At 39.7% G+C, this 15,077-nt stretch overlaps 1 protein-coding gene across 1 annotated transcript; it reads left to right on the forward strand.

Moving 5' to 3' along the window:
- Nucleotides 1-7,284: 7,284 nt before the first annotated feature.
- On the forward strand, nucleotides 7,285-8,220 carry LOC308660084 (olfactory receptor 5AP2-like; the record flags this gene model as incomplete). The annotated part of the gene is made up of 1 exon (XM_081314303.1): nucleotides 7,285-8,220. One exon carries the CDS (start codon nucleotides 7,285-7,287, stop codon nucleotides 8,218-8,220), a length of 936 nt encoding a protein of 311 aa, XP_081170429.1.
- Nucleotides 8,221-15,077: the final 6,857 nt, after the last annotated feature.

Here is a 15,077-nt window from a genome sequence, read left to right on the forward strand (position 1 = left end):
CTTCAGGATCTGGCCATCTAAAGAGCAGTCAGGGTTGATCTCCTCTAGGACTGACCGGTTTGATCGCCTTGCAGTCCAAGGGACTCGCAGGAGTCTTCTCCAGCACCAGAGTTCAAAGGCCTCAATTCTTTTGCGCTCAGCCTTTCTTATGGTCCAACTTTCACTGCCATACATTGCAACTGGGAAGACCATAGCCTTGACTATACGCACTTTTGTTGACAGGGTGATGTCTCTGCTTTTTAGTGTGCTGTCTAGATTTGCCATGGCTTTCCTCCCTAGGAGCAAGCGTCTTTTAATTTCTTGACTACAGTCCCCATCTGCAGTGATCTTGGAGCCCAGGAAAATAAAATCTGTCACTACCTCCATTTCTTCCCCATCTATTTGCCAGGAATTAAGAGGGCCGGATGCCATGATCTTAGTTTTCTTAATGTTTAGTTTCAACCCAACTTTTGCACTCTCCTTCTTCACTCGCAACAAGAGACTCTTCAGTTCCTCTTCACTTTCTGCCATTAGAGTGGTATCATCTGCATATCTTAGGTTGTTGATATTTCTTCCAGCAATCTTAATTCCAACTTTTGATTCATCTAGCCCTGCCTTTCTCATGATGTGCTCTGCATATAAGTTAAATAGGCAAGGCGACAGTATACAGCCTTGCCGGACTCCTTTCCCAATTTTGAACCAATCAGTGGTTCCGTGTCCAGTTCTCACTGTTGCTTCTTGGCCCGCATATAGGTTTCTCAAGAGACAAATAAGATGTTCTGGTACTCCCATCTCTTTAAGAACTTGCCACAGTTTGTTATGATCCACACAATCAAAGGCTTTAGCATAGTCAATGAAGCAGAAGTAGATGTTTTTCTGGAACTCTCTAGCTTTTTCCATGATCCAGCGTATGTTGGCAATTTGATCTCTAGTTCCTCTGCCTCTTCGAAATCCTGCCTGTACTTCTGGTAGTTCTCGATCCACATACTGCTGGAGTCTAGCTTGTAGGATTTTAAGCATAACTTTACTAGCATGAGAAATGAGTGCAATGGTGCGATAGTTTGAACATTCTTTGGCACTGCCTTTCTTTGGAATTGGAATGTAAACTGATCTTTTCCAATCCTGTGGCCACTGTTGAGTTTTCCAAATTTGCTGGCAAATTGAGTGTAGCACTTTTACTGCATCGTCTTTTAAGATTTTGAATAGCTCAGCTGGAATACTGTCACCTCCACTAGCTTTGTTGTTGCTCAGCTTTTCTAAGGCCCACTTCACTTCACATTCTAGGATGTCTGGCTCGAGGTCAGTGACCACCTCATTGTGATTATCAGGGACGTTAAGCTCATTCTTGTATAGTTCTTCTGTGTAATTTTGCCATCTCTTCTTAATCTCTTCTGCCTCTGTTAGGTCCCTGCCATTTTGGTCCTTTATCATGCCCATTTTTGCATTGAACGTTCCCTTCATCTCTCCAATTTTCTTGAAAAGATCTCTGGTCCTCCCTATTCTATTGTTTTCTTCTATTTCTTTGCACTGTTCATTTAAGAAGTCATTCTTATCTCTTCTAGCTATTCTCTGGAATTCTGCATTCAATTGGGCGTATCTTTCTTTTTCTCCCTTGCCTTTTGCTTCCCTCCTTTCCTCAGCTATTTGCAAAGCTTCCTCAGACAGCCATTTTGCTTTCTTGCATTTCTTTTTCTTTGGGATGGTTTTGGTTGCTACCTCTTGTACAATGTTGCGAACCTCTGTCCATAGTTCTTCAGGCACCCTGTCTATCAGATCTAATTCCTTAAATCTATTTGTCACCTCTACTGTATATTCAACAGGGATATGATTTAATTCATACCTGACTGGCCTAGTGCTTTTCCCTACTTTCTTCAGTTTAAGCTTAAACTTTGCAACAAGAAGCTCATGGTCTGAGCCACAGTCAGCTCCTGGTCTTGTTTTTATTGACTGTATAGAGCTTCTCCATTTTTGGCTGCAGAGTACATAGTCAATCTGATTTCTGTGTTGACCGTCTGGTGATGTCCATGTGTAGAGCCGTCTCTTGGGTTGTTGGAAAAGGGTGTTTGCTATGACCATCGTATTCTCTTGACAAAATTCTATCAGCCTGTGCCCTGCTTCATTTTGTACTCCAAGGCCAAACTTGCCTGTTATTCCGGTTATCTTTTGGCTTCCTACTTTAGCATTCCAATCCCCCATGATGATAAGGACATCATTTTTTGGTGTTAGTTCTATAAGGTGCTGTAGGGCTTCATAGAACCGGTCAATTTCATCCTCTTCAGCACCGGTGGTTGGGGCATAGACTTGGACTACTGTGATATTGAATGGTTTGCCTTGGATTCGAACTGAGATCATTCTGTCATTTTGAGGATTGTATCCCAGTATTGCTTTTCCTACTCTTTTATTGACTATGAAGGCTACTCCATTTCTTCTGAGGGATTCTTGCCCGCAGTAGTATACCTGATGGTCATCTGAATTAAATTCACCCATTCCTGTCCATTTTAGTTCGCTGATACCTAAGATGTCAATGTTCAGTCTTGTCATCTCTTGTTTGACCACGTCCAGCTTTCCTTGATTCATGGATCTTACATTCCAGGTTCCTATGGAGAAAAAATCTTTACAGCATCGGACTTTCCTTTCACTACCAGACATATCCACAGCTGAGCGTCCTTTCGGCTTTGGCCCAGTCGCTTCATTCTTTCTGGCGCTACTAGTACTAGCCCTCTGCTCTTCCCCAGTAGCATATTGGACGCCTTCCGACCTGAGGGGCTCATCTTCCAGCGTCATATCGTTTTGCCTTTTGGTACTGTCCATAGGGTTTTCATGGCAAAGATACTGGAGTGGGTTGCCATTTCCTTCTCCAGTGGATCACGTTTTGTCAGAACTCTCTGCTATGACCTGTCCGTCTTGGGTGGCCCTGCACGGCATAGCTCATAGCTTCATTGAATTACGCAAGCCCCTTCGCCACGACAAGGCAGTAATCCATGAAGGGGGTTAAAAACAGAGGCACACCTAAAAATACAAGCAGTGACAGGTAAATATGGAGATGCAACCACTCCGGCCATTCTTTTTTTTTATAATATTTTATTAATTTTCCAATTTTACATTTAAGTATTTAAAAAGCAGTGTGGTGGCTGGGTTAATCAATAGTTCAATAACATACAAAAATCTTTAGTATGAATTTCAAGTTGCAACATCAAATATTTCCTCTCTTTTTCCCTTAATATCTACTATCTCATATTTAAGCTAATACAGTTCTTATTATATTAACTAAGTAAAAATATCATTATTACATTTATCAATAAATTTTTAGCTTATACATTACTTTTACATTCAATCTTATAGACAATCCATATCCTGTTATTGATTTTTTCCCCAATCCTCTCTAATAAATCAACCCTCCAATTTTCTTCAGCCTTATTCTGGCTTCCTTCCTTTACCAACTAGCCTTCCATGTTAGTGCTTTTAGATCATCAAATAGGTCTCCCTCTATTATTATACACATTATTTGAAATAAGAGAAACCATTTAGTTGCCATTTTTTTGTATTCATTAAATCATCTCCTTATTATTTCAATTCCCCATGATTGTCCTGATATGTTTATCTTCTATTCAATCTGTTCTTCTTTTTTCTCAAATTTCTTCTGATTTATATAGAAAGTCTTTTCCATTTTCAGTATTGTCACTCCCTTTTCTGGATTTTCCATTAACTGTATTTGTTGGTCAATTGAGTCCTCTGTCTTAATATTTGATTGTTCCACTTCTACTGTTATTTTATACCATTTCAGACAAATGGCTGTCCAGTTTCTTCTTAAAAACTTCCAGTGTTGGAGCATTCACCACTTCTGGAGGAGTGGAAGGCAATTCCCCACATATAATTCTGAAAGTCAATAAAGGTTTACATTCATTGTTCAAGCAGGCCAGTTATGCCATCCAGAAGTTCTCTCTACAGCTGAGTTTCTCACATGTGGTATTCAAGGTCGAAAGAGCTTTATCTGTAGTCTGGGCTTCAATCGAAGTTTTTTTAGGCAATAACAAGTTGTAAAATCAAACTTCACCACAAGATGTCACCAATGCCATTTAAAACCTTTTAAGTCCCCTGTTTTTATAATAGTTTTTCAAAGTTTATTTCTTTTCTTTTTAGATAAAAATCAGCGTATCCAATAGAAATAGGAGTAAGAAAATTTTTTAGGAAAACTTTTTAGTCCCTAAATTCAAAAGTATATGCATCCAATTAGATTAAAGTTCTTTTTATAATTGCTATGTTTCCCCTGGGTAGTCAGTCGCCACTGTTCTTAGAGGGTGGGGCAGGAATTACCTTCCCTCTCTCCTCACAGGGGGAGAGAACTGGAAGCTCCGGCCATTCTTACCAAGAATTGTAATCCTCTAGATCAGTGATGGCAAACCTTTTAGAGACTGAGTGCCCATTTACCTCCCCACCCCCTGCCCTGCCCCTGCTCTGCCCTGCCCTGCCCCACCCCCCACCCCTGCAGGACCACCCAACAACTCCACGGCCCACAGCAGATTGCCCAGGCAGCCGTACAATGCCATGGTGGCCACGCCCTCCACCTGTGCTCCACAGCATCATCTGCGTATGATAGGGCATGAGGGCAGAGTCTTGTCCACGCTTCCCATCTGCCATGTTCTTGGATGCACTGTTCTGCGTGGGCCAAGCCCAGGGACTCTCCTCCAGGGGGACTGCTGGTGAGGAGGGGGCCACAAGGGGAGGCAGGGCTAGGGCAATGGCACATGTGCTCACAAAGAGGGCTCTGAGTGCCACCTCTGGCAAGCATGCCATAGGTTAGCCACCACTGCTCTAGATTCTCTTCCCTGGCAAGTTCACAGTCATCTGAATATAGTCATGGGTCATTCCTAGTTACTCCCATTCAAATCTGAGAACCTGCTTTGGCAGCAAAGAGCTGTTTGTTGGCAGGGAGGAAAAAAAATGCCTCACCACTCAGAGGGCTTTTTTCTGGGGATCCTCGTGCCAAACTTATTTTATGGGAAAACCCACTTTAAATATTAGTAGAAATATGGTGATATGAAAAAAATGGATGGAAATGGGGAAATTGATTTCAGACCAACTGATAAATGATGAATTTTTAATATACTCAGTATTAAGAGATTATCAGAGATATCTCTCAGATGGCAATATTTACAATTACAACTTTTGTTAACAACATTACCTAGCAGCATTTTCAGCTTCTGACGCACCTGAGATGCTAAAACAACTGGTTAATTCCTTTAAAACTAAAACACATACTATTAAGTCTACAGATATGTGTTACTAATGATTCAGTTTGTTATGCAGGTGTTAAGAAATGAGGGGAATAAAGAATTAGAGGTTCCTGTACTGCCTAGACAATGGAAGAGTGTGTTAACTTCTATAGCAAGAGTATCACTCAACTTCAAATTATCAGTTATATAACAAAAAATAATATTTAGAAGTTACTGGATTCCGTTATGTTTATATAGAAAAGAATTGTCAAAAACAACATTGTGTTAGAAATGTAATAATAAGTATAATGCTTCTTTTAAAAGTATGTTTCTACAATGTCCTGTACTTAAAAACATTGGAAACAAAGTAGTGTATTATACAAATATGATTATATGACAAAAGTTAATATTTGGCCTGTTTCGCCAAATGAACTCAGGACCTGATTGTGGATCACCTATAGAAGTAGACTTTGTATAATAAAAATGGGGTCCATTTATACAAAATACAGCAGGTTAAGGAAAACGAAAGAAAACATTATACCGGTAGTTATATTAGAAATACATACTACTCAAATACTAATACATTACATAACTATATATAGAATTGTAACAATTTACTTCTATAATGATACATTACACTTTTTCCTTTGTTGCATTTTTTTCCTTTTTTAAAAATTTATGTTTCTACATGTAAATACATTGTTAGTTTAGCTTCACTACTTGTGCTTTCTGGGTATGATTGACATCCTTAAATTTTAAGGTCCCTCAATCAGCAAGTTAATGCTTCTAATAATAGCATTCAAATTGCATAACGAATTTTTTTTAATGAATTTCAATACATAGAAGCTATAAATTGGAAATATGAATTCCTAGGAGGCCCTCAAGTGTATTTTGCCAAGAGATCTAATTGAGATTTTAATAAATTGTTTCTTAACCAATGAAAAACAAAGTATAAAATGAGAAATTATATCCAAATGGTCCATCTTTCATTTTTTGAAATGAAATCTTTTATTTCGAATCTGGTAAGTTCTTCAACTGAACACTTTTAGTTAGCCAAATAAATTGTTAAGTGCTTACATCTTTCTCCTCCTACTACTACTTCTACTCTTCACCATATATTTACAAACAGATGTAAATATACTCAACTGGTCTGATATAAAAATATTGTTCTGTGTTTTACTTAGAATTCTCTTGTGACCCAAACTCCAAAAGCTTCTTCATGATGCTTTGTGTGAATTAAATCTCTTATTATATACGAAGAATGAAGTTCCTGAGTCAAAAGCTGATTCTTTTTTTCTTTTAGCTTACTGGTAGAGTCTATAGTGGTTAATCCTATTAGTTGTGCATTGAGGCAAAGGGTTGCTTATAATATCTGCTTATTTTATTACTTATAATAAAGTACACACATCCATGTTAAAATCCAATTAATCTATGGTGTTCTTCTAAAAAGTATTTTGTCTTAGAAAAAGAAATACTAGATGGAACTGTACTGCAGGACAAGGCTATAATGCACATTGATCAGCTAGTTTGAAATGTTCTAAAAATGAATTGTAAATATAAAGTTTATCATTCACAAATTCAGGTGCAGGTGGAATGGAAGTTGGTGCATAGTAGCCAATTCATGCCAATGATTGTTACACAGAGCATTTCCTGCAACAAGTTGAGGTATCTTGGCAAGAATTATATATCCAGACAGTGACTGATCACTCTGACTTCTTTGGAGAGTACTAGAATGCAATAGAAAACATATTTTAGCAATAAGTCCACATTCTTTGACACAGAGAAAGCCTTTCTGGAATATGCATGGAGATGATGATAGGTATGAAACTATTGTTTGTTAATTGGCATTGCACTTCTACGTAATATTGTGCACAGTCTCCAACACAATAATTGAAAAGATCATATTTATTAAGAGCCCATAATACAACAGGGCTCACATATACAAAAAGGAATAATTCTGCTTTCCAAGCAAACAGCTCCTTTTTAGTTTGGGATTTTCTTAGTCTTCTCCCTTGGATATTATAAGACAATCCAGCAGATATATTGCTATAAAGCTTTCTTTCTTTTTTGTTCTATTAGAGGGAAATAAACAATGCAGACAAATCAAACCACTGTGACTGAGTTCATCCTGGTTGGATTTATGGACCACCCAGAGCTTCAGATCCCGCTTTTCATGTTCTTTCTGCTCATCTATCTCATCACATTGGTGGGAAATACTGGGATAATCATTCTAACAAAAATTGATGCTAGGCTTCACACCCCCATGTACTTTTTTCTTAGAAATCTCTCCATTGTAGATATTGGTTATTCCACTGCCATTGCCCCCAAATTGTTGACAACATTTGTGATAGAACATTCAACCATTTCCTTCACAGGATGCACCACACAATTCTTCTTTTTTGCCATCTTTGTTACCATTGAAGGTTGCCTTCTGGCTGTGATGGCGTATGATCGCTTCACAGCAATCTGCAACCCATTGCTGTATTTTGTTATTATGTCAAAGAAGTGTTGCATCTTCTTAGTTATAATTGTATATGCCTGTGGCTTTGCAAGTTCAACAGTCCAGACCATATTTATTTTTAATTTGAATTTCTGCAACTCAAATACTATTAATCATTTTTTCTGTGATGCTCCTCCAATGCTCCAGTTGTCCTGTTCAGATACCCACATTGCTCACTTTGTGCATTTTACTTTATCCACTGCAATTGCACTGACAACTTTTCTGGCTGTTTTGATCTCCTACATTGCCATTGTTATTGCCATCCTGAAGATCAGCTCTGCCCAGGGAAGATACAAAGCCTTCTCTACCTGTGCCTCCCATCTCACCACTGTGACCATTTTCTTTGGAACCATCATTTTCATGTATATACGACCTGGCTCCAATTTCTCATTGGATAAAGACAAAATCATATCCGTCTTTTATACTCTTGTCATTTCCTCACTTAATCCACTCATCTACAGTCTGCGGAACAGAGAGGTGAAGGAAGCTCTTAGCAGAATGCTAAACAAGGTAATATTCTTCCAATAAAAATGGTATAAATACATTTTCCTTCATTTTAAAAAAGAAAGCATAGTTGCATTTCTCTGTGAAAAATGCTCCTGAATGCTTGACAGTATTTTGAACAGGTGGGAAAATATCTGAAATTACATATAGGTTACTCAAAAGAATAAATGAAAATTTAAAAAAATAAAAGGGCAATATGTTTTTAAATAGATCAAAAGAAGAATAATTTTTTATTAATCAAAACAAATAACATTATGTTTGAATGTTTTTCCTGTGTAAATGCATGTATAGACAGAAACATGAAAGTGCAAAAGAATGTATGAAAGTCAACCATTTGATCATATTAAAAAAATTAGATATAATGTGTGTTTCTATGTAATTCAGATTTAAAACTCCTAATTATTTTATGGCACTGAAGTGGATGGAACTTATAGAATGTTTACATCAGGTATTGGTACAATGCAACATGTATGTTCTGTGTCGCTTAATTGCTCATTTAAACTGCTTCAGTCAATTTTAGCAACACTCCTTCAAAATACTTTATAATGAAAATGGAAGTGCTTTATGGAATGTAGAACATCTGTTCCAAGATCATCAAGACTGAATACAGTTGTTCAATGACCAATCATAAGTCGATGGTTACATTTATGGTGAAGTATTAAATATTGGAAGCCAACAATTGGTGCTAATTTTCTTTTTTTCAATTTTTTATTATATTCAAAAGTACAAAGCTCCAAAAACTCCAAAACAAACAACAAAAGAAACAAAAACAAATGCAAAACACAAAACATTTAAACATTTAAAATATTTAAAACATTAGTGGACCAGGTGAATGCTGTGGATATAATTTACTTGGACTTCAGTAAGGCATTTCATAAAGTAGATCACAACCTACTACTTGATAAGATAGAAAAATGTGGATTAGACATTATCACCACCAGATGGATTTGTAGCTGGCAGACCAGCCATGCTTAGCGTGTGGTCCTCAATGGAACTACATCTACATGGAGGGAAGTGTGTAGTGGGGTGCCCCAGAACTCTATTCTGGGCCCAATGCTCTTCAACATCTTCATCAATGATTTGGATGAGGGGATAGATGGGGAACTCATGAAATCTGTAGACGGCACCAAGCTGGCAGGAATAGCCAACACTTCAGAAGATAGGCTTAAGATGTAGAAGGATCTTGACAGACTTGAACATTGGGCACTACTGTATCTAACAAAATGAAATTCAATGGTGAAAAAAGTAAGGTTCTACATTTAGGCAAGAAAAACTGAATGCACAGGTGTAGTATAGGTGGTACTTTGCTCAATAGTAATAACTGTGAGAGAAATCTCAGAGTCTTAGTGGACAATGACTTAAATATGAGCCAGCAGTGTGCTGCAGCTGCCAAAAAAGCCAACACAGCGCTAGGTGAAGTGTTAATGCTACTTTACAATGCCTTGATAAGGCCACACTTGGAATACTGAATCTGGTTTTGATCACCACAATGTGAAAAAGATGTTGAGACTCTAGAAGAGTACAGAGAAGAGTAACAAAGATGATTAGGTGACTGGAGGCTAAAACATAGAAGGAACAGATACTGGAATTGGGTATGTCTAGTCTAATGAAGAGAAGGATGAGGGGTGACATGATAACAGTGTTCCAATATCTCAGGGGTTGCCACAAAGAAGAGGGACTCAAGCTATTCTCCAAAGCACCCAAAGTCAGGACAAGAAACAATGGATGGAAACTAATCAAAGAGAGAAGCTACCTAGAACTAAGGAGAAATTTCCTGACAGTTAGAACCATTAATCAGTGGAACAACCTGCCTCCAGAAGCTGTGAATGCTCCAACACTGGAAGTTTTTAAGAACTGACTGGACAGCCATTTCTCTGAAATGGACTAGATGACCTCCAAGATCCCTTCCAACATTATTATTATTATTGCTATTGTTGTTATTGTTGTTGTTATTATTATTATTAACTATTAAAAAGGTGCATTAAAAAACCAATACATATACACATATTATCCCCCCTAATTGACTACTGATCAATAAATTACTATAAAATTAATTCCCACCCCTTTTGAAACAGCTCCCACATTTTTTTAAAAAAACTAGTAAATTATTGGTCTATCTCTACATACTTAATAGGGAGAAAGATAATAATAAAAAAGATTAAGGTTTCAAACTGTTAACAAACTGTTATTGTAAACCACTCACTGAAAATTTACCAGGACATCTTATCTATCCCAAACCATCCCCAAAATTAAATGCCAATCAATCAGAATAGAGCTGGAAAGAACCTTGGGGGTTTTCTAGGTCAACCCCTTGCTCAAACAGGAGACCCTATACCATTTCAGACAGGTGGCTGTCCAGTCTTTTCTAAAAAAAAAACTTCCATTGATGAAGCACCCACAACTTCTGAAGGCAAGCTGTTCCACTGGTGCTGTTCCAGGTTGCTTCTGTCCTTGATTAGTTTCCATCCATTGTTTTTTGTCTTGCCTTCTGGTGCTTTGGAAAATAAGTTAACCCCCTCCTCCTTGTGGCTGCCCCTCAAATACTGGAACACGGCTATTATGTCACCCCCTAGTTCTTCTTTTGTCTAGATTAGCTCTTACCCAGTTCCTGCAACCGTTCTTCACATTTTGGTCTCCAGGCCCTTAATCATTTTCGCTGCTCTTCTTTACACTTTTTCCAAAGTCTCAACATCTTTTTTTTGTAACGTGGTGACCAAAACTGGATGCAGTATTCCATGTGTGGCCTTACTTAGGATTTATAAAGTGATACTAATACTTCATGTGATTTTGATTCTGTGCCTCTGTTTAATCCAAGATGGATCACCCTGGATCAAATGTCCACATTTGCTTCTTAATTGTAGGAGATGACCAGGCTGAGCCCAAGGGAAAGGTCAAACACATCATAAGTCAGGAGATTTGAGTCCAGATTTGCAAAGGTCCAGTCTTGTACAAATGCCTGCTTTCTGCAGTCTGTCTAAGCCAGACATGTCAAACACAAGGCCCGGGGGCCGGATCCGGCCCGCAAAGTGGTTTCATGTGGCCCGCAAAGCCATCCTGGAAACAGTGAGGGAACGGCCCCCACTGCCTTGGCCCTGGCCCAGAGACCCTCCTTCTGCCAGAGACCCTCACATCTGTCCCACTCCTGCCCAGGCCCCCATAGGCACCCTTGATGCGAACGATGTAGAGCTGGCCACACCCACCCAGTAGGCCATACGCACTCTAGCCATGCCCACCCATTAGGCCACGCCCACCCTGGCCATACCCACCCGGCCCCTTAAGGGCAACCGCAATGCTGATGCGGCCCTCTATGAAATTGAGTTTGACACCCCTGGTCTAAGCGGTCTGGTAGTAATGGCAGTTGAAGATGGTCTCGTATTGTCACTGAGTTCAAAACTTTGTAATTATGGACCACTCTCAGGGGGGGGGATTCCCACTGTTATTAGGCCCACCAAAATCTTGCTTCCTGGGTACAAAGAGGATAGTAACCAAGGCAGGAGACTGGGAAGGTCTAATTTCAAATGAGAGTCCAAATATTGTTTCAGCATTTCTAATTATTTAGTAGACTTTTGGTATTGTCTCTTGGAGGGAATCTTGATGCCAGAGACCAGATTTATGGCAATCACAGTCTCTGTGCCAGGGGAGGACTGAGACTTCTTCCTCTCCAAAAACATCAGCAAAGTCCATGTATTTACTTGGCAGATTGGGGATATTTCTGTTAGGTTTCAATAGGGGGAAGATGGGCGGGGGGAATTTCAGAAGGCCAGTTGCATCAAGAAAGGAATTGAGGGCTGTTGAAAGCAATAGACCAGTTCCTCTGCTTAATGGTGGAATCATGGTATTGTAACCAAGTGATCCTCAGCACCAGTGGAAGATAAATGTGGTCAGCCATGAAAAGGGTTAACATTTCAGAATGTTGATTTATTGTCAATTGCAAAGACCTTGTGGTGTGACTGGTGGGTCCTGCTTTTAAAATTTGGTTTCTGGCAATGGAGATTTCAGAGTGGGGATCTTAAGAGGAAGATTGAAGATTATTTTCATAACAATGATGTGAGGCAGGTGTGGCAACGTATCCAACAAATTACAGCTATAGACCCAATAACATCACTCCTGTTTTACAGGAATGCTTCATTGGCAGAAGAGCTGAATCATTTCTTTGCCCACTTTGAAGTGAAGCCATCAGAGGCAGCTGTACCACAGCCACCAGTCCACCATGGAGAAACATGAGGTGAGAAGTACTTGGAGGGCTGTGGACTCAAGGAAGGCTGCTGGACCTGACAGCATATATGGCCAGGTGCTTAAAGACTGCACATACTAGTTGGCTGGGGTCTTTACCAAGATTTTTAATTGGTTTCTATCCCAGTCCACTATCCCATCCTGTCTGAAAGCTTCCATCATTGTACCACTGCCAGAGAGGTCCTTTGTTAAGAGTCTTAGTGATTACAGACCAGTGGCACTTACCCCTATTATCATGAAGTGTTTTGAAAAACTGATCTGTAAGCACATTGTGTCTTTCCTCCCATACACACACTCGACAAGTCACCAGTTATCATACAGAGCAAAAAGATCTACAGAGGATGCCAAAGCCATCACTCTCCATGCTGCTCTGAATAAACTGGAGCAGTGGGGGACCTATGTACGGATGCTCTTTGTAGATTTTAGCTCTGCATTTAACATGATTCTGTCAAGCACACTGGTGTCTAAACTTGTCAACCTTGGTCTTTCACATCCAATCTACCTTTGGATTATGAAGTTCCTGTCTGGCTGCTCTCAGAGGATTAGATTAGGCAACTATATCTCTTCAGCCCTTATTCTTAATACTTGCTCCCCACAGGGCTTTGTGTTGAGCTCCCTACTTTATACCCTCTACAGTTATGACTGCATCCCCACTCATCCCAGCAATATTTTTATTAAATTTGCAGGTGATACAACAGGGGCTTATCTCTATAGGAGATGAGTCTGCCTATTGGGATAAGGTGGACGGTTGCTCTTGTGGTGCAGAGACAATAATCTGGTTCTCAACATTGCTAAGACCAAGGAGCTTACAGTAGATTATAGGAGGAATAGATCAGACATTCAGCCCCTGATCATTAGTGCAGACTGTGTGGAGCAGGTGGCCAGCTTTAGGTTTCTGAGTGTTACCGAAAAAGAGGATCTGACTTGGAGTGCTCACGTTACAGCATTGTTTAAGAAGGCCCAGCAGAGATTATATTTCTTGAGACTTCTTAGGAAACAACAACTGAATGAAAAACTCCTGGTGATCTTCTACCGTTGCTCCATAGAGAGCATTCTAACCCATTGCATTTGTGTGTGCTTTGACAACTGCACAGTAGCAGATAGGAAAGTGCTCCAGAGGGTCATTAGCATTGCCCAGAGGAATATTGACTGCCGTCTCCTCCCCCCCCCCCGATGAACTGTACAGTTCCTGCTTTCTTAGGAAAGCCCAAAACATTCTTAAAGATTCATCTCATCTTGGACATTCTTTTTTTGAACTATTATCATCTGGTAGATGGTACAAGATAATAAAAACAAAGACAAATAGGCTGACAAATTGGGGGTTTTTTTGTGGTTTTACTGGTGTGTAGTGTTCAATTTCGTTGTGAGATACACAATTACAATAAAGATATTCTAAAGTTTCTGGACTGAGGTTTACGCTTATGAAGTCAGCCATTGCCATAGAATCTATCAAACAGGGATGGTGGTTTCAGGATAGAATCAATTTTTTTTAACTTACCTCAGTGTGGAAGTAATTGAGCCCCATTCATTGCTTGGGTGTCCCTCTCCCATGTGTGCTCATGGAGGGGGTTGTTTCTCATTTCCCTGGCCTTGGGGCTTACTGTCCAGGCAGTATTAGAGAAATTGCTGGGTTGTCTGTTGCCTCTTTTGGGAGATTTACTAGGGGATTCTTAACCATGTGGCCAGGGTCTCCACAGTAATAAAAAGAAAAGGCCTGTCTGGCTGCTTCTATTTGCACTGTGTCTACAGCATCTATTCTAAATCCAAGGGGGCAGGGGGGCATGGGTAGTGATGGGAGGAGGCAGCTTTGGAAGTGGCTGGCTGGGGCTGCCGAAAAATGCTTTAAGTTCTGTGAGTCGAGACTTAGCTGTTATAGCAGCTAAGTAGATAACTTGTAAACAGTGAGGAATGTCTTGTTGTATCAGTTGTGTGATCATGGCCTTGTTCAGCCCGCTCTTGAATTATGCTCTTAAAGCTGACTCATTCCAATCCAGATCTGCTACAAGGAGCTTGAAATCTTCAACATATGCTCTCATGGAATTGTTGCCCTGGCAGAGCTGGTGGATATATTGTTTGACAGTTTTTATTTGAATAGGGTCTCCAAACTGTTTTCTAAATCTAGTGGGGAAGTTTGGAAATTACCCAGGATGGGGTCATTGGTTTCAATGAGTGGAAGCTTTGGCGGAAGAGTTGATTAAAAGACTGAGGATGAAAGGGCTCCTCAATCTGTCCGTTGGAAACTCCCCTGGTTGGGTGCTGATGAATACTTTGCACTGAGCTAGGAATGTTCCTATCTTATCAGACTCTCCAATGAATCTCTGCAGTAGGCAGCTACGAGTCTTGGGGATGAGTGCTGCAAGAACTGGCAGTTGCACCAGGGCAGGTAGAATAAATGGTTGTGGCTATGGCAGAATCCTTTATTGAGTCAAGATCTGTATTTGATGCATCGGTTGTTGAAGATTGGCTGCAAAATTCCTCATTTCATTTTCTATCTATGCTGTCTTGACATTTGCTGATAGAGCATATGTCTGGATCATTTGCTACTGCCATAGATCAGGGGTCTGAAGCCATAGCTTGGGTATTCTGGAGTATGTGAAAAATTTGTTGTAGTTCAGATTCATATCAAGCATTAGAGAAATCATAAAATC

The sequence above is a fragment of the Vipera berus genome (genome assembly GCF_964194415.1).
Source record: "Vipera berus genome assembly, chromosome: 1".
Taxonomy (NCBI): domain Eukaryota; kingdom Metazoa; phylum Chordata; class Lepidosauria; order Squamata; family Viperidae; genus Vipera; species Vipera berus.